At 43.7% G+C, this 26,412-nt stretch overlaps 1 protein-coding gene across 1 annotated transcript; it reads right to left on the bottom strand.

The window, feature by feature from the left end:
* Positions 1-225: 225 nt before the first annotated feature.
* PRELID3B (PRELI domain containing 3B) lies at positions 226-9,808 on the bottom strand. The gene is made up of 6 exons (XM_030309285.2): positions 9,684-9,808; positions 5,657-5,825; positions 4,368-4,457; positions 3,858-3,928; positions 3,633-3,735; positions 226-1,985 (listed from the first exon to the last, which is right to left on the bottom strand). Exons 1-6 carry the CDS (start codon positions 9,713-9,715, stop codon positions 1,866-1,868), a joined length of 585 nt encoding a protein of 194 aa, XP_030165145.1. The 5' UTR covers positions 9,716-9,808; the 3' UTR covers positions 226-1,865.
* Between the last annotated feature and the right edge of the window lie 16,604 nt (positions 9,809-26,412).

The following is a 26,412-nucleotide window of genomic DNA, read 5'->3' as shown; positions in this document are numbered from 1 at the left end:
TTAATATTAAATAGGATAAGATGCTCCATGGTCCCCGAGTCTAATCTGTGAACACCGTCCAGTTTAGTCTCTCAAACACCTCTACTTGCTGTATATTTGTATTTTAAAAGGTAAAAGCCACAAACTACCAGCTATTTCACTGAAAGTAACTACACTGGAAAATGAAAATTTCTAGAATTTTATCATTAGGTCAGAGTTAAAAAAAAAAATCAAACAGGAAAAAAATTTGTTCAGAAATCGTTTTATCATTAGGGCATTACACCTTTTTTACAAGCATAATTTACAGAAATTATACAAGGCAACTTTTAAATCGAATATCAATATTTTCCAATGTTTTGTTTAACTGAAATGTTATTTCAATTGTAAAAATCATCTCCGGTTACAAAAAATAATCAAAAACCTTATTGGATTTCAGTTGCTTTTACAAAAGTCCTAAGAAGTCTTAAGCTAAACAATACTTTGAGTAGAAAAACACTAATTTTTAAATAGTTTGCTATAGTATTTCTGTGGTTTATGTACATATATTAACTGGTTTCTTTTCCAGGAAACCTGAGGAGTTTATTACATTAAGCATTGTAAAATAAAGACAAGAGCTAATCACCTTCTACGAAAAATACTCTGTATGCAACAACTGCACGTATCAAAGACATTATTTACTGGTTGGGAACTGCCTGCCTACAAAATGGGAAATACATTTTCAGACCGCAGCTGCCCTGTGGTATCCAAAGTAAGGATTTCCCATAAATAAAAGCTGCAAAGCAATTCACATAGTGGTTGGTTTAGGTCAATGCTTCTTTTCTCATTATTATTCTTTTTTTCTTCCCCTCCGCCCCCACCATATTACTAAAAACACTGAGTACCCAGGATTTATGCTTCAGGAAGACATCGGTTTGAGTAATTTCAAATGACGTACAGCTCTTCATGTAAAAAAGATGTTTTGTGGTCACAAGTACTTCAAAAAGTAATTATATTCAAATAACCTGACATATCATGCTTTAGCAATTACGGAGCCAGGATTTTGACACACGGCAATTTGTAAGTTAGGCAAATGTGAAATGCTAGAAGATGTGTACAGCTGTTCTGTTTCAGTTTGGAGTGCTGCAGGATTTCGGTAATGACTTTATTTTTTCAGTGAACATCACCAGCCCACGGGAGAGCACGCCAAGTCATAAAGTACAAATCCAAGGGAGGTGATACCTTTCCCTAAGTTACAAAACTTTGGCAAATTAACACAGTACTCTTTAATACGATGAAATCCTTTCTGTTGCTGTTGGGAGTCATATATTCTTTTAGTGATAATTTTCACTCCGAAAATGTCATTGAAGTACCAAAACCAAACACTGTGATTTTTTAATGATGGTTTATAGCAGAGCAAGTCATTTTACACAAATTAGCATGTCCTTTTAAAACTATGTAATTTCTCCTTTTAAAGAGCACCCTCTCACGCCAGCTCGCGAAGTTTACCGCAGCGGGGTAACTGCGTGAACTTAGACGGCTCTGCTTTGTTCTGGGGTTGGTCCAAAGCTAGGTAGAGTTCCAACGCACGAAAAGCTTTAAAATACTACCTCAAGGGAGATTTAACGCGCCAATGAGATTTTCCAAGTACTTTTCAAAAATTGTTAAATTTTCACATAAATACTAGAATCCTCACAATTAGATGGTCAGTTCAAACCGTACTACTCCTGGATGATCCCTGGTATTTAGAAACCCTGCACCTCTTTGTTTTGATCCAAAGTCATATAGCTTTCCTTCAGCTTAAAAAAAAAAAAAAATCCTACCTAAAATATAGTTTTATTTTTTTAAATAACAAATAAATACATTGCCAGCTTGCAGAGACCTGGGGGGGGGCGTGGGGGCTTCGATCCTCACTTCTCTACAAATGCTGCCGCGGCCATCGGTGTCCTTATGCTCCCTCTCGCCGAAGCCGCCAATTCTTCAATCTCGGCATTTAACTTATGTATTACCCACTCCATCGCTTCTCGGCCCTTAAAAAAAAAATTCAATACATCTGTTCTCACCAAGTGAGAGTGAAGGCACGTATCACATAAATGGCACATCAGGAAGTAACAAGGAGCATTACAAATGTAACTAAACCTCACCAGGATGGACCGTTTTTGTCCTTGCTTTTTTTTTTTTTTTAATGTTTATTTATTCTGGAGAGAGAGAGAGAGAGACAGAGCATGAGCAGGGGAGGGGCAGAGAGAGAGACACACAGAATCCGAAGCAGGCTCCAGGCTCCGAGCTGTCAGCAGAGCCTGACGCGGAGCTCGAACTCGTGAACCATGACATCGTGACCTGAGCGGAAGCCGGAGGCTTAAGCGACTGAGCCACTCAGGCGCCCCTGTCCTTACTTTTTGTTCTTTAATATTATTTACCAAATTATCGAATGCTTTGGGCAGCTAGATTGATCTATAAACTGCTTTTTCTTTTGCATGCAAAAGATGTTCTCAAAAGAACCTACAATTAAATGATAGTGATGGTTTACTTATTTCTGATTAGAGCGGTCCCTTTCTTGGGGGCCAAAAGGTCAAACTTGGTTTTTCTTTTTATGTCCTTATTTTAAACCAAAATCCTGCAAGAGGCCCTGAAAGAGCTGGTCCCTGACTTTTTCTTCAACCATTCTCTCCTGGTGCTTGATGCAGTTCCTTGAGAAAAAGAGGGGGCACTTCATGCTTCCTCTGTCTCAGGCCCTTTGCACATGTAGTTCCTCTGCTGGAAATGCTTCCTAGCATCCCCCTCACAACCAACATGCCCCTCCTTCAGCACTCAACACAACACTCATTAAATACTCATGTCTTTTTGTACCTTTCCTTTCCTAATGACGTGTGATTAATGTTGACTTCTTCTTAGTTCCATGAGGGCAGGGACCATACTTGTTTTGTCCCCTGCTGTATCCCTAGTCTAGCCTAGCCCTCTGCCTGGCACGGAGAATGCAGCTAGAAATATCTTTTGACTGCCAAGTAAGTATAGTAAACATGTGTTATAGAAGAGTGCATTATGTACCTCTTTCTCTAAACTTATTTTGTTTTAAATCATGCATTCTCCAAGGGGCAAAAATCAGTTGCGGGTTGGGGGAGGTGGAAAAATCTCACTCTTTCTGATACAAAGCATATCCATCTATCCATGGTGTTAGTGTTAAATACTTTCATGAGCTGGTGGCTGTTAGAGAAAAAAAGGTCTGTGATGGACCTGGGGGTTGTTGGGCGGAGACAATAATGAAAAGGGTTGAGAATTGGGTGTTTTAAACAAAGGCACACAGTGACACATCATCAAGCACTTCCCACATGCTGGGCCCTGGGCCACATGCGCTTTCCATACATTGTCTCATCTCATTTACTCTTCATGCCCAACCCGGTTAAGATGGCTAACTGACCTCCACTTCACAGATGGGAAACCGAGGCACGGGAAGGTTAACCTAATTGTCCAAGGTTGAAAGGCTGGTAAGAGTTACAGTCTGCATGTAAACCCAGTGGGGCTAGACCCTACTGTACAAAAAACGGCCTTTACAGATGCTCACCGCATCATGGTTCAGAATCCATTTTCCAGGACAGACACACGTTCGGTACCAAGCTCTTCCAAGAAAAGAAACCCAAACCCAGGAGTAACAGCAACTAGGGAGCAGCCTGACTTACTTTATTAGCATTTGAAGATATCGTACTCGCCATTAGTCCTTCAAGGTAACTGCTGAGACTGACTCCTTTCACGGTGATTATGGCTTCTTGAGTCAAAACAGTTCTGGAACAAAACACATCCACACAGCTTCAGGATGACCTTGCATTTTTCAAAGAAATATATGACTTGAATAAAAAATTCAAACACCCTGTAAAATAAGTTTGTCAAAACATTTTTTTACTCACTTTCCTGGGTCCTGAGGATGTGGTTTGTATATGAGTCTCTCATCTACTGAAACCATATTTGTAAATGAAATCTACAGAATGAAAAAGAAAAAAATCAAACCATTTTGGAAACCAAGATTAAAAACATTCCCCAAATTAACTCACAAGCCCAAATCCTGCTAGGTAAATACACAAATAAATCACTTTGCTATACTGCAAATCCGGAACTTAAATTTCACCATTCACTGCTTTCTTTTTATTAAAAAAATAATATAACAAAAGTATCATCGTCACAATATGCACATGATCCCGAATTCAATTTACTGAGTGCTGACCCCTAGAAATAATCAGTGGGCTCAGGGGAGCAGGAAAGCTCGAGGCTGCAAACAGGAAAGACAATGCAGCACATGAGCACTGATTTCCTGTTGAAGAGTATACATGCGCCTGTGTATCAACTATAACAGAGACCACCGCCCCCCCCCCCCCCCATTAAGCCGAATAGTTTTAAATTAAAAGGGAGCTCAAACTTACATTAGTAGATTTAAGTTCCATTGTTCTGTCTACGGGATCAACTACAGAATGTTCTTGCACGTATGTTTTTGTTCTTGCTGCACCAATAAGCTAAAAAGAACATTCACAATTAGTAATCAGAGGAGGAAGGGTTTCTTAACAAGTAAACCAATGTTTTATTTCAAGGCAGAGACCTGTTAACATCTCGAACTGAAAAATCTGCTTCCTAAACAACAGGAGGAATCAAAGGTCAGAAAGGAGGCCCGTTTGAGGGTCACGAGAGTTCATGCGCCATGAATGAGAGGGGACTAACAGACACACAAAACCCTTCCCAGAGGCAATTAGCGACCAGCCCAGGGAGAATGCACACAGTATAAAGCAGACCCTGAAACCACCAAGGTGTGACAACGGGGCACTGAGCCCGAAACATGGAAATCAGAATATCTGGGTAAACACGGCGTCTAGAAAAACGAGAGCTCAAGAGTCTCTGTCGAGGCTTTGCTAGAGCAGTCTGAGGGAGACGGTGCCGTGGCTTGGTTCTCCAGGGAGAAAAATGGCCATTTCATGACGGAGGATAATGCATCACATCCGACATCACCCGCTGGGCTGAGACCCCAGACCACCCCCCGACCTTGCTCATTTCTGTGTCCTCACTACTGAACACGGTGGTTCGTACCAAGGAAGCCATCAGTACATTCCTGTTGAAAAATGGGTCCTTCGGTTTTCTGAGTGGATCTATCTTCCATAAGGAGAAACTCTAAAGGAAACAGAGTCCATTCATTATGCCAGAACTCTTTCCCACTGTAATGATCTGGCATTCCGGTTTCTTACTGAAAGCCTGCTCACATGTAAAGGAATAGAATTCTGTTTTTAAACATACGGGGAGGAGTGTCAGACCTTGGAAGAAAGGTGGCGAGAGCAAAGTCTGAGGATAGGCTCTTCGCTCAATGTGCACGAGCCACCACTGACCACGGCGGGCACAGCTAACCACCACCACCAGCCCACCGCTTCCAGACCTTACTACGGGCCTGGAGCTGCCGGCCAATGCAGGAGGAGCAGAGCAGAACTCCTTTTAGATTACAGAGCATTAGCCGGCTTCCTTCAGAAGGTTTTATCGGGTGCCTTCATGAAGACTGTAATAATATTTCCAATTCATTATACACTCATAACTCAAGTTTATTATAATACAATTTGAACTGATGCGAAAATGACACTCAGAATCGGCTCCCACAACCTATTTGAAATTATAATGTGGTTTAGAAAACTTCTCTACAGCAGTCACATTTCCACAGGAATAAAGACGCACTTACAGATTTCACAATAGAAGGCAGTCCCCACTCTGTGCTGAGAAGTCTATGGCTGTGCAACTTTCCAGAGGGATCTATATGTCTGTCCAGTACGTCCACCCCAACCACACTCGGGTTCATAGGGTTTGGGTATTTCTGCATTGCAGCTGTTGTAACGGTTTCCCAAGGGTGGCTGTGGACAGGAACCAAGAAAACCAAATGCTTGAAAACATACGCATATAAGCTAAACCATTTTCATAACCCAGCAAACCATTCTTTACAGTTGAAGTTTAATTAATTTAACTAGGGAAAATTATTTTCTGAAACACCGAGCGAAAGATGATTTGGGAAGCTCAATCTACATTTTAAACATGTACGGAAATCAGTATTTTTTGAGCACACGGGCTGTTACGTGGTACAAGTGATGTCCATAAAGATAAACAGAGCCGATGATGCATTACAGTACAGTTTCGCACACAATCTTTCCTATTTACCCGTGTTCACTTTCACATGCGAATCCTGTTGCTAAGAACCACTGATTCATAACAATGTATTTACAAAATGTGTTCTATGAAAACAAGCAGCAAAAATTGTTATCATACCATTTATTCTTTTGCCTGGTCCCAAGTCCCTAGAGTTATAAAGAAGTTAACAAAAGTTAACGAACTTATAGACGCCATAAATTCTTTTAGGGATTACAAGAAGATCCAGAGCTTTATGGATTTGAATACCGTAATATTAAAAAAACGTATTCTTCTCTAGATTAAGGTAATAAAAAATAGTGGCCCCTCCAGTCAATCTTTCTTTATTGCCTTCGTCAAAGGAGTGATTCTGATTTGTTTTGAAAAGGTCACACACTACCACAAAGTGTTTTTAAGGTACCCCTAACACACTCTCTCCTAATATTCTCTCTCAGTTATTGTCTTCTTGAAAAGCACACGTGCTTGGATGATTCAAAATGTGATGTGCACGTACGTGTTCGCTTCACAACCTGTACGAAGGTGATGCTGCTACAGGAGCCATCCTCCTCCAAGGAGCCCCTTATTAAGGACAAGGGGGGGGTGAGAGGTGACCGGGCCCACCGGCAGTCTGATGCTACCCTATCTGTGCGCTTGTCTTCGCTGAAAGGAAAAAGAGGTCTGGAGATGATGTTTCACCACATTTACCCATAAACCACACAGCGTTACTTTTTCTCTTTCTAAAAGCAGAAGAGGGAGGGAGGCCATTAATCTGGTTCAGCTTTTCAGAGAACCAAGCCTGATGCCGCCTCCTTGCCAACAGCAGGGAAATGTCAACACCATGCATTTCCCAGAACCCTGGACAACCGGTGACATTACTTCTAATGTTTTCATCTTTGCCATTGTATAAACGAACCCCACTCTGTTTTTAATCTCAAGCTGTATTTGGCAAACAGTGCAGGTATATAAGGGGAGCTACTTCATAAATCTCAACGGTCCGCACACATAGAAGTGATACAGGCCGAGCACTCAGATGGTTACCAAGGCAACTATCTAAAATGAAAATCAGATGAACCCTGTCCCTGTCTCCATCTAGTCATATACCACGGTTAGCTGGCTTCCTTGCACTTATCTCTTCCCCCGATTCCCTCCAAAAAATTAATAATTGCATGGCTTCAGGGTGGTTACGTATTATTTGTAATAGAGTCCTTGTCTTCCGTGAGCCAACCTGAAAACATCGGTGTTGACTTAACTTGAACTGAGACTGCTTTATGGAACATCATCAGCTCAAACATTACAAAGGATGCATGCTAGCAGTCTTCCAGCAATTAATCTGAACCCTACCAATGTAATTATGTGAAAAGACACTCAGAATGGCACCAGAGGGCAGGCAGAACCTTACCCGCCTGCCCAGTTCCTTCACCTATAAAATGAGGTGGGCAGACACTTAAGGACACACAAAACTCCAGCCAGGCAGCAACGATGTCTTGATTCATCTACCAAAATGTAACCAAAGAACAGCCCAGGCACATAGTAGACATTCCTCTCTGTTGAAGGAGTCAATGGATGGCTTCACCTGGATGCCAACTATAGGTGAAGTCTCAGAAGGAAGTGCTGGACAAATATGGGCAAGACATGGAATGAGGACTTTCGATACTGTAGACAGTAGAGCCCTCAAGATGGGAAACACGGCAACGTAAGATCTGTGCGGGAAGATGGTAACTTCCATTTCAGGGCGGAGTTTGGCGAGCCCACAGGACGTGTGAGCAGAGATGCCTGGTGAAGACCTGAAGACGAGGATTTGAGGTTCAAGAGAGGCTGGAGCCCAAGGTACAGATCTGGGCGTCCTAAGTATGGATGTATCGGCTGGGACCCTGACCGAAAAGCCCGGATTATTTGGGGAGAATCGGGGACAGGGCTGCTGCTCCCAGGACACGTACAGCCTTTATTTGCACACGTCTCCTTCTGGGAGGAGAGTCCCAGCACTCTCATCAAATCTCAGAGAGGTCTGCGGCACAAAGATTGGAATGACCGAAATGGCAAGGCGAGAAGGCCGATAACAGAATCTCCTTGAACATTTAGGGGAACAGGGGGAAACACTGGCGAGGAGAGCAGAAAGAGTAGAGACAGGGCAGCAGAGAGGAGTGTAAGGGAAGACAGAGAGAAGAAAGTTCTAGGGAGATGCGGGGACTCCAAATTTCAAAGAACTTCTGAAGCACTGACATCCAGAAGCAGACCGTCAAACGAACACCATCCGTGATGCCAAGGGCTGAAACAGAGTAGTAAAGGCTGTTACCAGGTAGGGAGCAGCAGAAAGACCACAAATCTAGGGTCCTTTTTACCCAGAAGGAGAGCCAGCACTGGGGAAAGAGGAAATCTCCCCTCTGATTCTAACATTCTATACATTCCAGGACCCGGTGGACTCTTGGATGGGTGTGGGTCACCGAGGACGCAAAAAGTTTACAACTTCTTTTGAAACTGCCCTCGGGATCATGGTTTAAACGATCAAATGGCTGAACTAAAACATACTTCGAAGCTATGAAAATTAAAACAGTGTGGCGGCAATAACAAGATCAGAGGAACAGAGGGCAGAGAGCTCAGCGGTGGATTCAAATGTAAAATCACAACAGTGTGTAGGACAACGGTGGCATTTCAGAAGAGTGACAAGAAGACGCATTAGCCCGCTGAGGAGTGCTTCCCTGGATTAACTACTAGGATTGTTTCTTTTCCCAAAAAATGATAATAGCTGCTTAAACGCCTGCTTCGTTTGTATACGGAACGGCGGGACCAAAAGGGAATTTCATTCCCAACATCCACGTGGGGTCAAGGCCTATTTTGTTACTAAGAACTTTTTCCAACCAAGAGATGTCCCTGAGCGTGGCCTCAAAGACATCTCTTGGTGGCAGGCCCTGACGGCACCGTCATCTTCCGTGTCTCCGGTGCAAACGGGAACCCAAGGTCACGCAGTTTGCTGGAACCAGAGCTGGACCTTGGACTCCAATTTTCAGGCTCTGTTCCTCAGGTCTCGAGCTGCCGGAAAAGTTTCGCCTCCTGGTCGTCCGACCTCACCCGGTACCATCCTCCTCCCGAAAGGTGGCCGGGCGAGGTGGCCGGGCGAGGTGGCCCGGCGAGGAGACTCGCCCACGCCTTCCCGCTGGGTTCCGCCGGGGTGGGGGGACCCGTCCCACCGGGTTTGGCAAGGCCGATGTGACCAGCAGGGCCCTCTGCCACCCGAGTGCAGTCGAGGACTTCGTGCCGGGCGACGCCCCCACCAGCCTGGGAGGGGGGGAGGGGGCCTCCCTGGGGGGCGGGCCGCTAGTGCCCGTCCCGGGCCTCCCCCACAGCCCGGGCGGCCGCGGGGACTGGGCGTCCGAGGGCTCCCTCCTCGGGGGACCCGCTCCGGGACGGCAGACCGAGAGTCCCCGCCCCCGGGGCCCCTCGGGGCTCGGGCCCAGCTCCCCCAGCTAGGCCCGACGCCTGGAAGCTTCCTGAGGGGCGCCCCGGCCTCGCCACCACTCCCGGCCCAACCTGCCCTCCCCACCCTGCAGTTGCCCCGTGCGCCCCGCCGACCGGCCCAATTTCCTCAAACTTACTCAAAGACGTGCTCTGAAGTCCAGATCTTCATGGTGCCGGCAGCCCGCGCGATGTCCGGGCGGCGCTAGGGGACAATGAGGCAAAAAAGCCACACTTGCCCCCGCCCCGCCCCCCAGGCCTCCCCGCCGGCCGCGCAGCGCGCACGCGCCGTCGGGCCCGACGCGAGGGACGTCCCGACGCGCTGCCCCACGCCCTATCCCGGCCCGGGTTTTGCCCCAGCCTTGCGCGCGGCGCAACGAAACCCCGCCCCTTAGCGCCGGGCGCAACGCGCCGGCGCAGTTCCGGGGGCAGCGCCCGGGGCCGCCGGCGTAGGCGCTGTGCTGCGCAGGCGCGGCATGCGACCGGCCGGCTGCCCCCTCGCGGGCGTCGCCGGGAGCGCTGACCTCTGGACAGAGTTGGGCCGGGCCCAGCGGGTGCCTGGGCGCCCTGGCCCTGCCCGCCTCGCCTGCAGTTTCCCGCCCGGCTCCTGGTTCGCCTTATGCTGCCAGGCCTGTAGACGGGTCCAGTAAACCCGCACACGCGGACGGTCCTGTGGTGTGCGCGTGAGCAAATTGTCACGGCACCTCGTTACAAAGTTCCAACCAACTCTTCTCTTAACCCGGACTGTGGGTCTCCAAAGTCATCCAACCAAACAACCAGCCGCCTCCTGTCTCTACCCGGACTGTGGGGGCCCCAAAGTAATCCCACCAACCCACCAGCCAATCAGCTCTGTGCTTATGCTTCTTGCCCTCCACGCGGTTAGGACCCCAGGTGGGCAGAAGATATATAGACACGGAGAAACTAACATCAGACAGTGCGATTGATGCCCAAATGAAAGGTGCATTTAGGAAGAATGGGTCCTAGTCGGAACAGATGGGAAAACTTCATGGCCCTGGGTTTATAGATGGGTCTTATCTCAGATGTCACCCCTGAGGGACACCTTCTCTCATCACCCTTCCTTAGACATCCTCCAACCCTTAGTTCCTCCATCACAACATGCCACTACATTTTTCTTAGCATGCATCACTCTATGAGACTGTCTTATTTGTTTAACTCCCACTTGAATGCAAGCCCTTGAAGGCAAGGATCTTGCCTGTTTTGCCCAATAAATGATTCTCAGCACCTCGTATATAGTAAAGGTTCAATGATTATTTATTGAAAAATGAAATAATAATTTGTGGAATGAACGAATTACTGAGATCATCGGGTGTATCTGTTTAACTTCCACTAGACTGTAAGCCCTTGAGGGTGAGGCTCTTGCCAGACTCGTTCCATGATTCCCTCATCCCTACGTAATAATTATCGGCTGCCTAAGCGAGTGAGTCACTAAGAAGCGAGCGCCAGGCAGGAATGGCCTGTGATGTCATACACAGGTGAGCCTTGCCCAGTGAACAAAGTGCCAGGCCTAGGTTTCAGGCTAAGCCCTCCCTTCCCCCCTGCCCTTCCTGCCCCTGTCCCTAAAGGTACAGCTTGCCATTTTAAATGATGGCTGTGGACAAAATCTTTACATCTGGTTACTTAGAAGCCGGTTGGAAGCAGTGCCTCATTCTTGTTCTTAGCTCGTTTGATTGTTAAAAACAAATAAAAGCCAGGTTCATTTAGGAGGGAGGATAATTTTTTAAAAATAGCTCAAGTCCTTTATATAGAAAAACAGAAAAATTACATTAGGCAGGAAGGAAATAATATGGTTGGGTAGTTGCTAAGTGCAATTTGCGGTGCCTAGGACGTAAAAAAAAAAGCTCTGTGGTACTTGGAGTGAATTCTTGGGGAGGTAATGCTTTGAAGGCGGCCCAGAGTGGCTCAACCTTGATTAAGATGTGAAGTTAATGTTGCCGGGTGTTTAAAACACTGGTTCAGGACCCGAGAGCACAGAACAACCTGTCCCTGCTATTCCTGGAGCTCCACGGAGCTCTTCGCCATCCAGGATTCCTATTCTGTTTATTTGAAAGAACACCATTCTTCCCCCTCGTTCGAGATTTCTGTTCTTCAAAGTTAGGAAAATTAATGGACACCGATCTCCCACTCACACGGTATCAGTCTATTGATGTTACTTGTTGCCTCTGGAGTGAGTTATGGGGACAGGGGCATGGGAGAGTGGGACTTTAGGACCCGATTGTCTTTTCTGTGCACTTCCCCAAGGTAGAAATAATATCACCTTGCACTTGGATTTGGAGAGCAAGACCTTTACACGTATTATCTCCCCAGAGGAAACAAATGATTGGTTTTTAGATACCTAAAAATTGCATCACTGACTGTGCCTGTCACAGAAACAGGGAAACTATTAGCAGGTCATAACTTTAACTTGAAATTAAGTAGGTGACTGGCCCTCACGGCAGTTGCCCCAGGGTGACAGCCAATCCCCAGGTCTCCACACCCTTCCCTGTGTCTGGGCCTGGAGGGTGGGCCCAGGGAGGGAGGAATGTGAGTGTAATTCCAACCGTCAAGGTACTTCTGGCTGAGGATCCAAAACACAAGTCAAGAGATGACTAGAAGATACCTAAAGTGAAGGTTAGGAGTTTGGAGCGAAGAGATCATGGCCGTGAACCACAGTCCCGGGGGCAGGAGTCGTGGAGGACGGTGGGCAGAGCACGAGGCTCCTGGGGACTGGTGGCGTGGGCACGCAGAGACAGGGCCAGCAGGACAGGTGGATGAAGTCACACATCTCAGCTTCAGCTGGGCCCCAGCTCCTTTTATGTCCTTCCAAACCTCAGTCCTTCACAGTGCCATCTTCACAGTTTGCCTGCCTAACCTGTCCCATGATGACTTAATGTTTTATACCAGCTTCTTTGAGAGTACATTTAAACGAAAGCTTGAATGGCTACTACTGTCAACAGAAAATGGGTATTTTTTAACATCTACACTAAACGCCTTACTGTTAATGTAAAACAGTAAGCCTGTGGGCTCCCGCTGTCTTTCATACATCCCAGGAGTGTGTGTGTCTCCCTTAAAGCTTTCTCTATACTTTTGTGACTCTCATCCATCCTCTGAAAACTCCAAACCCACCTTTTCTTCTGAACCTCTCAGCAATGACCTTTATCTCCGAATTCAATGAGAGCTCCTGTCGCTTTCCTCCACTTCTCTTTAAAATGGTTTGTGTTCTTCTGTATGTCTTCTGGACTCCGAATGTATTCTTTCTCTCTCTAATCGTTTTGCCTTTGCTCCCTTCCTTTATTCATTTAACAAATAGCCCCAGATCACCCATTGGAGGCCATCCCTATCCAGGCGGAGTTTATCCTACATCAGCGGGTTCTCGACCAGGGGCGATTTCCTCCAGGAGATGTGTGACAATGTCTGGAGACCTTATTGGTTGTCACATACAGGGAGGGGCTGCCGCTGGCAGCTAGTGGGTAGAGGCCAGGGATGCTGCTAAGACCCTACAGTGCCCGGGACGGAGACCGTGCCCTGCAACAAAGAAGTAGCTGGCCCCAAATGTCCACAGTGTTGCAGTGTGGAAAGCCTGTGCCCTCCCTAACAGGCTCTTAGAATCTGGCCCAGGCTTCCCGTCTGTACTCTATCTTTTGTCCTTCCATGCTCAACTCCACCGAACTCTGTGGCTGCGTCCGTTCCTTGCTGTTCACAGCAGGCCATGCATTTCCACACCCTTGAACTTTGTGCATGGTGTTCTCTGTCCAGAATGCACTTTCCCCCTGCCTGTCCTGAAGAGTCTTACTCACGTCTTGAGACTGTGCAAATACTCCACTGCCCCGAGGGCCTCACTGATATGCCTCTTCCCCGGCTCAGCACAGCGCTTTGCTTCTGCTTTGGGGTTCCTGTTGGCACAGGCACCTCAGATTGTAGTGTGTGTGTGTGTGTGTGTGTGTGTGTGTGTGTGTCTACAACTTAGTTTGTTCGGGCTGCTGGAACAAAGTAGCACAGAGTGGGTGGCTTATAGACAACAGTTTATTCTCACAGTTCTCCGGAAGTTCGAGACCAGACGTCAGCGGGTTCCGGTCACTGACTTCTTGCTGTGTCCTCCAGCGGTGGAAGAGGCGAGGGAGGTCTCTCGGGTCTCTTTTGTAAGAGCGCTAATCCCATTCCCGAGGACTCGTGATGTAAGCAGCTCCCGAAGGCCCACCTCCTCACACCATCACACTGGGCATTAAGATTTCAGCACATGAGGGGCGCCTGGGTGGTTGAGCGTCCAACTCCCGCTCATGATCTTAAGTCATGATCTCGCCGTTCGTGAGTTCGAGCCCCGCGTCAGGCTCTGTGCTGACAGCTCGGAGCCTGCTTCGGATTCTGGGTCTCCCTCTCTCTCTGCCCCTCCCTGGCTTGTGCTCTGTCTCTGTCTCTTTCAAAAATAAATAAAAAACATAAAAAAAAAAAGATTTCAGCACGCGAAGTTTGGGGGGATACAACCATTCAAACTATAGTAACTTCTGTGTTAGAGGGACTGGGACCCTCTTATTTAACTTTCCATTTTTTGAGTACTTGCCGTAATGTGGCTGCAGACGGAAGCAAGAGTCATCAAAACATGAAAATATTCACTACCAAACCAAGTACTTACAGACGTGATGCCGTGTGAAAACGCTAGCCTGGACCCTCACCTGTTGGGCCCCAGGGTTTGCTGGTCAGTCTCTCACTGGCTGTCCATGGCTAAAAGTGTACCACAAATGACTGGAAAGTAAAAAGGAAACTCTTGGAGAATAGGCATGGTCTCAGCAGATAGCAGAGGGCGATGCTTGAGACCTCCCTCCTCCGTCGTACATGAAACCGCCGAGGGACGACTTCATGTGAATGAAGGCAGCTAACAACTGAGAAGAGAAAGCTGACGAGGGATGGAACTCAAAGCAAAAGCACATCCTAAGGGAGTAATTTAAATAGCTAGAGCCTGGGAGACACCCATGGGGAAGCTAATCAACTCATTGACTATTTCTGCAAAGAGCTCCCGTTCCTGTGATCGAGCTGTGAAGTCCGGATGGATTGGGTAGTGCTCTTACCGTTTGGTGGGGAAGATTGTGGTAAAAACCAGCACTTGATTCATTCTGTGTAATAAGAATTTGCATAGACTCACAATTTTAGCCTAAGTTGTGTGTGTGTATATGTATTTCATGTGTGAATATATAATCATATGTATATGTATCACCACATATATGCATGTGTATCTGTGTGTATATATCTCATATATAAATATATAATTATATGTATATGTATCACCACATATATGCATGTGTATATGTGTGTATCTCATATATGAATATATAATCATATATATATATATCACCGCATATATGCATGTGTATATGTGTGTATATATATCTCATTTATGAATATATAATCATATGTGTATGTATCACCACATACAAGCATGCGTGTATGTATGTAGATATATCATATGAGTATATAATCATATGTATATGTATCACTGCATATATGCATGTGCACGTGTGTATGTGGAAAAACTTGCTTTCATCATTTTATATTTCCTTTTTCAGGATAAAGTCTCAGCCACACACTTCGTTTTTCATCAGTTACTATGAAATTTGGTGTTGGTTTTAAGTGGAGTCAGTGGGCTTGTTAGGCGCCAATTATACACTAAAAAGGAGAGCTTTCTCAAACCCTCAGGTCTGGGTCTGACAGAGGCGTGTGGCTAGGAGAAAGATGCAGAAGTCCACGGGGTGACAAGCAGCGGGGGCAGGGGTGGGGTGGGGCGGGTGGCATTTTGGGGAAGCGCTGTTGCCCGAGGCCTTGCACAGACTCTCAGCTTTCCACGTAGTGACCTGAACAACCCTCACAAAATGGAGAGCCAGGGTCTGCATGTGGCCTGCCAAGCTCAAGCTGAAGACTTCGATGTCCCGCGGCCTCTCCGGTGCAGGGTTAGGTGTTGGGGGGTGGGGTTGATGGTTCCCCTGGCGCTGGAAAGGGAGAGGAGAGAGAGCAGGAGGAGCCCAGCACCCTCCTCCCCTTCAGGGATCTCACGTTACTTGTAATTGGACAAGTGTCTCGAGTCAAATTCAATTGCGTTCCCATTAGCGACCGAAGATTTCGGGTAATTGCTCTGAACTTCCTACCCACGTGATTCACCCCCGCCTCTTATTCACCCCAGTGTCTCGCTGAGCTCTGCCTACATTCCTAGCACAAGAAATGAATCTCTCATAAGAAATGAATCTCTCCCAGGAGGACTTTGACTATTCCAGTAACTCCTCATCCTGAGAAATTAAAGGTCATTTCTTCAAGCTGAATCGATTTGTCCTCTTTGCGGTCGTCCCCTCACCAGGCAGTGCCTATCGAAATGAGCATAACTCCGTGCGCAGCACCTCTGCCTTGGAGAGACTTCCTTGCACAGACCCTCGCACAAAGGTCTAAAGCCTGGCCCGGGGTCCTTCCCGGGAGAACAGAAATGTCACCATCGCACATGTGCCCGGACACAAGCAGCTTCTGCAGTCCTTTGGCATTCGCCAGATGTACTTTGTTTGGTCCCTGTTACCACACCGGGAGGCGGGAAGGTGGAGGGGGTGCGCTGGCCACGAGTCGAGGTTCTGGAGACCAAAGAAGCCCCAAAGTAGCATCTTCACGGGCAGACTTATGAGCTTTTTCCTTTTTTTTTTTTTTTTTTAAACCCTCGTGAAGGACCTTTTTTTATCTGAAGTCACCCAGACGGTGGTCTGTCGTTTGATGACCACGACAAAAATGGCAAACCAATTCCTCGCCTGTCGTATCAGAAAGGGAGAGGGCCTACGGTCTGTGCTGAGAGGCACAGTCTCTCCGAGAGGCATGATTAGGTTTGCGAAGGGAGACAGCCTGGCTTTCTGTTGTCTGCGGAGCTTGGCAATCTCCCGCGTTTTGCTGGAGGCAAATTAGTTCTCTAGCTTTGCTGGAGGCCAATGGACCAATCCAGAGACAGATGAGGCCCTGTAGGGGGCTCCCCTGCCAAGTACCCCCATCCACAGGGGACCAGGGAAGCAAGGAATTACAAATGCAGCTGCATATTGGCTGGGGTCGGATTCAGACAGCTCCTTTTTTTGTGCGGTCTATTCTGGCTTGACCTCATCTGATGGCCTTTCAGATGTAACGTTTCGGTGGCCAGCAGCGTGAACACCGAGGGAGAGAACGATTACAGCCAGAGTCCTGAAAGCCGTTCAGCTGCCTCCGGTTTCAAAAGACCAGCCCCCTGGGGTCCGTCCCATTCAATAATGAGTGCCAGGCCGTATTGTGAGGTTGAAGAAATATCTGGTCTTTCTCCAAGGTCTTCCTCCAAGCTCTGAGCTTAGGGCACATCGCATGTATTCTCTCACTGGCCAGGGTGACACCTTGCGCAGGGAGGAGACGGGGGCCATTGTTCCAGCTGGGAGATGGAAGCCGAGACACAGCCCCGTCTGTCCCGTCACAGGTGCCTTCTTCTCCCCAGCCCAACTCTCTCGTCGTTACATTACGGTGTGGGGACAGAACTTGTGTACCGCACTTCCTCATTGTCTGGGTCCGGCCACGGGAGAGCACAAACGTTTGCAGTCAGAATACGACGTGCCCAGGTCACCCTCATTCCCGCTGTGAGAAGGTGGCTGCGCTCGAATGTTGTAAACCTGAGCGGAAGTGCACTAAATACCCCGTGGATTCTATTCAGAGCAAAGGGGGAAGAGGCAACTTTTCCTTTATTATGGTCTTAAGAGGTCCGTTCTGCAGCAATGTGATGTTTCGTGTATATTGTAAAAATTGTAATGAAAATCAAGCACAACAGGATGGAAAGGCGGAAGAGAAGTCAGTGGTTTGCCACGAACCGTCTCGTAAGCGCTGATCTGACCCTTTCAAAAAAAAAAAAAAGAATACATTAATTTCATTATCAAGACTCAGTTCCTGGTACAGGAAGGTAGCATAATGGTGTGGAGTGCGCTGAAGAGCTTAAGAGCGCGCGGGTAGAAGGTTCTTGAATGTGGCTCCAACGGGAATATTCAGATGGTACTTTAACAAAGCCTTGGGGGTCAACAATACAACCAGCAAGTACCTATGGGCCCAGCAGGGGCCCCTTCTCTACTCACCTGTGAGTCTGTTGCCTTTTGTGATGCCACAATACCCAGACTGGTTACTTCAGGCAGTTAATGAAAGGATGACTAAACTGGATTATTGGCATCCAAGATGGAAACCAGAACACTGGGGGCCAGGCTTGCTGGCAATGTGTAGGCATAGCCTCTATGCAGCTGAGTACCATGTTGGAAAACCTTTAGGGAGAGATGACATATCGACTTCCATTCCTATCGTATGTTCTGCCGCCTCCCAGACAAAACCAAACAAAACCAGACAAAACAAAAGCGTGTGTCCTTTCTATTTTTATGGCTGCTTCTTGACCGGCTGAGAGAACAGAAGGTCTATTCACATCTCGATGCTCCAGCATCATGTTGGAAATTTGCCAAGTGAGTTTTCCATGAAGTGTGAGATGAACGCATACCAACGTAGACGATGAAGCAGACCAAACCCCAGTACTTAGGATGGGAGGGGGCCAGAGGCTTGCAAGAATGCAGGGGTTTGATCTTGGTTCTGGTGAGAGCACCGGACAGAAGGAGCATCGTGAAGAGATGGCCTGTGTCAGTCACAGCTGAATCTCCAGTGCCTACGACCAAGCACAGTGCCAGACATCGCTTCGCTGTTCAGTAAGCATTTGCTGAGTGAATATAAAGGGATGATAGGAAGCCATGATTCAATGTCTTATTTATCAGTGGGGCCACCGCAAGTATAGACAGACTTATAAAACAGAATCGGGAACTCGCAAGGCACAACCTGAAGGTCCGTAAGCCAGAAAGAACACCGAAAGGGTACTGAGTGAGTGCCTCAGTCTGAGCAGTACCCCCAGCAGCGCTATGGGTCAGTCTCGGAGACTGGTCTTGGAGGCCAGAGCAGAGAGAAGCAGGGACAGGGGCCCAGCTGGTGGCTCAGAGCAGGTCTGAAGGGAGGGATGTGCCCACAGCCGAAACTGCCTTCATTTGAAAGAACAGCTGTTTGCCTGGACCTAAGGCTGGGGAAAAACCGCTGAGCCATATGTCCTCAGTAAATCAGTGTGTGGCCCTATTAGAAGATGTGCCCGAATGATCAATGAGAAGGTGGCCAGTCGGCCCCTGCAATTCATGTTGGCCTTTCTTCCAAACATTTCAGACACCTAGCAGATGGGGAAACAGAGGCACCAGAACTCACGTGTTGACGATTTTGGGGATGTGGTGAAGGAAAACCCTATCTGTGTATCCAGGCTTTTTCCTTTTCTGAGCTGTCTCATCACTGAGAGTAATAGTGTCAAACAAGCCTTCTGTGAGAGGTCATTTCAGAAGTTTCCTGTTTCTTCAAATGGCATCGACTATAGCTCTGAATAAGACAAAATCCTCAAATCGTTTCAGTTATTTACATCAGCCAACTGGTGTCTCAGCACATTCAGATATTTACATTTTTAACAGGATTTATCAGCACATAGCAGTGGTTGTATATCCACTCAAATTTTACTTTGGGCAACACCCTGAAAAGCTAATACAGACCCTTTTAAGTTTTACCTAAAATTAATTGAAAAATACAAAAATCAACAGCTTTCCTTCACACCAGCAAAGATCATTTATAAGCAATAATGGAGAATTTTCACTCAAAATTACCCCAAATATGGGATACCCAGGAAGAATTCTTAAAAAATGTTTATTTATTTTGAGACAGAGAAAGGGAGAGAGAGCAGAGAAGGGGCAGAGAGAGGGAGAGAGAGAATCCCGGGCAGGCTCCATGCTGCTAACAGTGAGATCATGACCTGGGCTGAAGTCAAGAGTCAGAAGGTTAACTGACTGAGCCACCCAGGTGCCCCCCTAGGAAGAAACCTTAACAAGAGGTATATAGGACCTATATGAAGAGAATCATAAACATTTAGAGGAATATAACAGGAAACTTGAATAAAGGAAGACCGTGCTCTTGAGTTGGAAGACGGAATGTTTTGATGTCAATTTCCCTCAAATTAGTTTAGTGGAATTGCGATCAAAATCCCACCAGGATGCTTTTTTTGCCACAATCACACCTCATAGAGTGATTCCAATGTTCACTTGCAACAATAAATATGTGAGAATATCCGAGAAGGTTTGAAAAGGAAAAGAGGAAAATTTGATCTACCAAATATTACAACATATTATCCAGCTACGGTAGCTAAAATAGTATACTGGGAAAATAGAATATAAAAGTATAAAAGTACCTAAAAAGTAGATACTGGACAAAAATGGAGAGAAGGAAATGGATAGTCTTAAAATTAATCTTAGGATATATGATACTTAGTCATTTGACTTAAATTAGCACTTCAAATCCAAGGGGACAGGACAGATTAGCAAATAAATGGTGGTAGGATAGTCCCTTAAGTATTTGGGTGAAAAAAAAACAAACAAACCAGAAAGTTGTATCATCTCAGGCTATATACCTAAACCAATTCTAGGTGAACTAAAGAGATAAATGTTAAAAATCTAATTATTCATACAGATTCAACTGAATAAGTAGGACTGATTCACAAACACCGAAAAGCATCAAAAACAAAATTAGGAAGAAAATGTAGGAAAATATTTATCACAAATATGATGAAGAGCTAATTTTCCTATGCATTAAAAACCCATAGAACTATTAAAAAGTCACTCAAAACTCTTTAGAAAATAAGAATACCATGCACAGACATTTCATAGAAGAGGTGCAAATGGTTAATAGGTCTGAAAAACGCTCAACTGTATTGGTGATCCAACATATGTAAATCAAAACGGTATGCCCTGTTTGGCCTATTAAATTAGCAACAACTAAAATATAGCTCTTATTCAGAGTTGGTGAGTGTGAAGTGAGAAAGGCACTTTTATACACTTCTGTTGCAAGTGCAAATTGGTACAATCTTTCTGGAGAGCAATTTAGCAATATTATCCCGAACCTTAAGCATTCCTCTTTGCCCTGGTGATTCCCAAGGCAGAAATCTACTGTAGCCAAATATCCAGGGATCTGGACAAAGATCTATATCTCAGAATTATTTGCAGTAATGTAAAACTGGAAAAACTCGAGTGCTCAGAGAAGGATTTACCGGTTGGGTCATGAAGGAAAAGAAGTAGTCTTTCGAGGGGAGGGAGGAGGTGAAAGAAAGTTCCAGGAAAAAGAAGAGCAGGGGTGAGGTGTGTGTGAAATTTTCACATGGGTGTGTGAAAATTCACTGTGTGGCCAATTTGGAGATGGCAACGTGCTTGGACATGGCTGAGGTGGGGCGTGTAGGGAGAGTGGGAGAAAGTGAGGCTCAGAAGCTCCTCTGGAGTTGTCCACCTCCCCCATGAGAATTTAAGGTGCAGGGATTCTGTGTTGGTCATTTATACGTCCTCCCCAGTTTCTACTAGGGGCTGAATAAATGTCTGTAAGTTAATAAATAAATAGATTTCTTTCAGATCTTGAGTGGCTTTGAGTTACATGTTATTGAGTTCTGGGGTTACTCTAGAGCCAATGAAGATCCAGCAGGGTTTCTTAGGAAGAAAAGTAATAAAGATTCTTCCTGAGTAACTGGGTTGATTCATTTTTTTTATGACATGCTTTAAATGATATTTTAAAACAGACTCATTTGGACTTCAGTCAGTAGGGGGTGCACCAATGCCGGAAATTCCAATACTAATAAAGAATAATGCTTGTTTATTAATCTTATGGTTTTTCATCCTGGGTACTATTTACCTCCTTTGCACCCTTCTCCTTGCTATCTATCCCCCACAATTTTTTATTTCTCGCTGCCATGCACACTGCTAGTGGATATGTAATGCCTCAAAACAACCAGTTATGAAACTGGTTTTAAAAAGAGTTAATCTAATATTGTTACTTGTTACAGTTGTTAAAAGTAAATGTGACATTTTTAAGAAATTGTGGTAAAAGGAGGAGGGCTTAAATTGTGCTTGTCATTTACTCAGGACAAATTTTCCATCAGAATAGGTGAGAAAGGACTAGAAAAAATGGAGGCGATAATTTGATGATTTATGGGAACACTAATACTATAATTGGAGCAAGAATAATAGTGACCTTTAGAGAATGGATATTTTACAAAGGGTTCATTAACAAGAAGGATTTGGCGTTTGGAACATTTTTTCCCCTTAAAGTTCTTCATGAAACAGAATTAATAAAATGCTATGGTTTATTGAAATTTAAAAAAAAAGGACAGAAAACTGTGGAGTTGTGTAGAAGAATTGAGGGGAAAGTAAGATGATTTTGTATATGGCATTTTTGGGGACAGAAAGGAACTTGAATGGTAAATTTATAATAGGAAGATGATAACTAAAAATACTGTACCAGAATAATTAGTGTTGATATCAAAACCTAAGAAATAGAAATCAGCATTTGATGGGAGACAAATGAACAGGTATAGAATTCAAGAAAACACAACCCAAGTAGAAAAAGAGCTATTTGTAGTGGTGGGAAGTTTGGAAACTTAAAGATGCTTACATTTCATTAGACAATGCTGTGATCTTTTGGAATGATGCTATATGGAGGACCAGGGATCCTCTCCCCTTTAATTCTCTTAAAATGCTAACAATGTGGTTTAGAAGAAAGGAAAAAAATCACAGTGGAAATGATTATTCAGATGCATCAAATTCAACCAAAAGTTAAAAAACTTTTGTAGAAGGAAAAAGAATAAAACTAAAATAAGAAGACAAACACTGTGTGGAAATTTCTCTAAAAGGCAAAGATGCTCAAAGGGGATTCTAAAAGGTATTTCAACATCGTGCAGTTCAAGAATGACATACTTATAAAAAGTTGTACAGACAACCTAAAATCAAAAATTTTCATAAAGATACGGCAATGATAATAAATACAGGAAAGCAAAGCTTGCAATAACCATATCAAATAAGTTATGATAAAAACTATTAAGTGAAATAAATGGGTAGTTATAGAAAGATAAACACTTAAGTACATACTTAGGAAATAATAATTGTCAATTTATATGCACCTAATAACATAGCAACAAAACACACAAAGCAAAGAATGTAAGAACTTCCTGTAGAAACTAGGAAAAATTCAGTTACAGGGGAGCATTAAGTTCCTTATAATCACGACCAGAACAGGGGCGCCTGGGTGGCGCAGTCGGTTAAGCGTCCGACTTCAGCCAGGTCACGATCTCGCGGTCCGTGAGTTCGAGCCCCGCGTCAGGCTCTGGGCTGATGGCTCAGAGCCTGGAGCCTGTTTCCGATTCTGTGTCTCCCTCTCTCTCTCTGCCCCTCCCCTGCTCATGCTCTGTCTCTTTCTGTCCCAAAAAATAAATAAACGTTGAAAAAAATAAAAAAAAAAAAATAGACCAGAACAAGTAAAGTAGACAAAATTCTGTAGTCTATACATGAGGTAAAGTGTCTTCAGAATTACTTGAAGAACACTTATTAATCTTATCCCTTGCTAGTTTGTATAAAATTGAGTGAATAAACTTCACCAGAGGTTTTATAGGCTACATTCTAACCAAAATACAATTAAAAATTGAAATTAGAAGTCTTAAGAATAAACAAACAAAATTGTAAGTTATTCTGATACTTTGAAATAATCTCCTGAAGAGCAACTGGGACAATGGGAAAGTCAAGAACTCAATAATGATTTAGAAAATAATAATAATACACTGCATACCAAAATCAGTAGTTAGAGAAAATGTTAGTGAAAGTTTTAAATGTTTTATTGTTAAATTAAAAAGAAAGTAAATAAATTATTCAACTAAGTATCTCAGAGAATAAAAGACACAATAAAAGAAATAAAAAGATAAAGTCATAAATTGGAAAGTAAAAAATAAAGTCAACAAAAGCAACAGATGATTCCTTAACTTTTATTAATATGGACAAGCTTCTGATAAGCCTAATAGGAAAAAACTAAACAACACATAAAAATAGAAATTAGAACAGAAATAGAAATGTATTGAAATAACTGTAAGAAATAACTATCTATAAGTATGCTATTGTACTTGTAACTCTAAAAGAAATGGGTAATTTCATTCAAAATAAAAATTCCTAAAGTTGATACAAGACAAAGAAAATCTTCATAGATTGATGAGAGGGGAAAAATCAGAAAGTCATAAAAAATTATTACAATGTCAAGGAAAAAACTCTGAATTCTGAGGCAATTTTAAAAAATATTTTAAGAAGTAGATAATACTATGTTACAAAGAGTATTCCTGCAGAGAATACACTTCTGATAAGTATAAACACCCCCAAACAACTAGTAAATGCAATGAATATAGAGGGGAAAATCTTAAATAAAACCTGTAAAGTGGGCATTGCAATATAAAGTTAAATGTATCCCTGAAATGCAAGGATGGTTCAATTGCAACATCTTATAAGACATCGGTGAATTAAATAAAAATCCATATATATAGGCATTTCCATAGCTGCTAAAAAGTAATTAAAAAAATTCAACACATAGTCCGAGTACACACTTTTTCCAAGAGGATTAAAAGTCTTTCTTTCTTTCTTTCTTTCTTTCTTTCTTTCTTTCTTTCTTTCTATTTTTTTTAAAGATTTTATTTTTAAAATAATCTCTATACCCAACATGGGGATGGAACTCACAACCCTGAGATCAGGAGTCACAAGCTCTAGTGATTGAGCCAGCCAGGCACCCCTAAAAATATATTTTATTAATATATTATGAAATTATTTTTTTAAATAATGTTAAGTGACAATGATTTAGTCAATGGACAACCCCAGAGCCATTTCTTTAAAAGCAGAATAAAATTAAGGTGCTGCCTTAATTTAACATTGTTTTGTAATGTCTGTTCAATAAATTAAGAACCAAAATTAAGACATAAGAAGAATTCATGTTGGGCCCATAGAGACAAAATATTCAATTTCAGGTGATAAAAAGTGCAAATAAGCTGTGCCATGTTGTCAGATACACGAAATGTCTAAAATCAATAGTATTCTAATATTCCAGCATTGACATCTCATTAATTATAACAAGAAAGAAATTACAACAAGAAAATTATGCATTTCTTACTTAGGAAAACAGACTATGGAAAGCAATGAACAATTTCCTGGTAAGTACAGACAATGGGATGTAGACCAACGCTGTGTTCTAGAAGAGAAGAAATTTTCCAAGGATGATAATTCTCCCCAAGTTGAATAAAAATTCCTAGATAATGTTAAGCAGAACAAACAAATAAAAACCACCAAAGAAAATAATTATAAAATTCATGAGGATAAAAAGACCACAATACCATATGTTTTCATTCTTATGTGGATCCTGAGAAACTTAACAGAAGACCATGGGGGAGGGGAAAGAAAAAAAAAAGAAGTTTGAGAGGGAGGGAGCCAAACCATAAGAGACTCTTAAAAACTGAGAATAAACTGAGGGTTGATGGGGGGTAGGAGGGAGGGGTGGGTGGGTGATGGGTATTAAGGAGGGCACCTGTTGGGATGAGCACTGGGTGTTGTATGGAAACCAATTTGACAATAAATTTCATATTAAAATAAAATAAAATAAATAAAATAAATAAACAAACAAATAAATAAAAGAAAAGAAAAGAAGGAAAAAAAAAGACCACAAAAAATATAAACAATTTAAATAAGTGGTAACTAGTCCGGCTGGCAGAAGTAGATATGAAAGTTAAGTTCTTACAGTTTCTGTAAATTTTACAAAATTAAGTGTATTTCCATTATATTTCTCCATCCTCCAAACTGGTTAAGCTCCCTCAAATTGTAGAAGATGCCACAATATTTCATTCTACCATGCCAGATAAAATATTATGTTATAAATCTACAATAATTAAAAGTTTACCCAAGTAGAAAAACAAATCAATAGAATGGGAAAAAGAAAAAGCTAGAAATAAGTCCACTGATATGTAAATTTTAGCTATATGAGAAAGTGTCACAAAAATGTGATGAGCGGATGAATAATTTAATATAAGGTGTTGGGTAACAACTCAGGTGATGTCCAAAATATTGGCAACAGTATGGGATGTGCACGGGAACACATGTTGGCCGTTCCCATCCGGTGTCACTCTACAGGTGGGTGTGAACTTGATTTAGCTCTGCCTTAAATTAGGAAATTGGGAAAAATACACTTTAGACCCATATTCCACACTATGTTGAACTCTGGATGGATTAGCACATTAAACATAAGGTTTGGGTTCTTTTTTTTTTTCCTTTTTAAAAAATGTTTACTTATTTTTGAGAGAGAGTGGGGGAGGGGCAGAGAAAGAGGGCGACAGGATACAAAGTGGGTTCTGTGCTGACAGCGGAGAGCCCAACGCAGACTTGAGCTCACTAACTGTGGAGATCATGACCTGAGCCGAAGTCAGATGCTTAACCGACTGAGCCACCCAGGCACCCTGAGGTTTGGCTTCTAACTCGTTATTTAGAAGAGGGATACAACTTTCTAAGGGCTGAGCAAAACAGGAAACTGAACATGTGACTATTGGATTGTATGCCACTTTCATAAAATGAAAATTATCGAAATAAAAAAGGAAACAATTACCTGGGAAAAAATGTGGGAGTCAAATATAACAAAGGGTTAATGTTGAAAGAAGCCACTTAAATACGTCAATACAACGAAGAGTCCAATAAACAAAGAGACACAGTTCGGGGGCGCCTGGGTGGCTCAGTCGGTTGAGCGTCTGACTTGAGCTCAGGTCATGGTCTCACGGTTCATGGGTTCGAGCCCACGTCGGGCTCTGTGCTGACATCTTAGAGCCTGCTTTGTGGATTGTGTCTCCCTCTCTCTCTGCCCCTCCCTTGCTCGTGCTCTGTCTGTCTCTCTCTCAAAAATAAATAAACATAAAAAAGTAAAAAACAAAACAAACCAAAGAGACCAAGTTCATAAGTGAGCAATATACACAAG

This window comes from Lynx canadensis, chromosome A3 (genome assembly GCF_007474595.2).
Source record: "Lynx canadensis isolate LIC74 chromosome A3, mLynCan4.pri.v2, whole genome shotgun sequence".
In the NCBI taxonomy this organism is placed as follows: Eukaryota; Metazoa; Chordata; class Mammalia; order Carnivora; family Felidae; genus Lynx; species Lynx canadensis.
The sequence above is the reverse complement of the archived record's forward strand: the minus strand, read 5'-3'. Positions and strand labels throughout refer to the sequence as shown.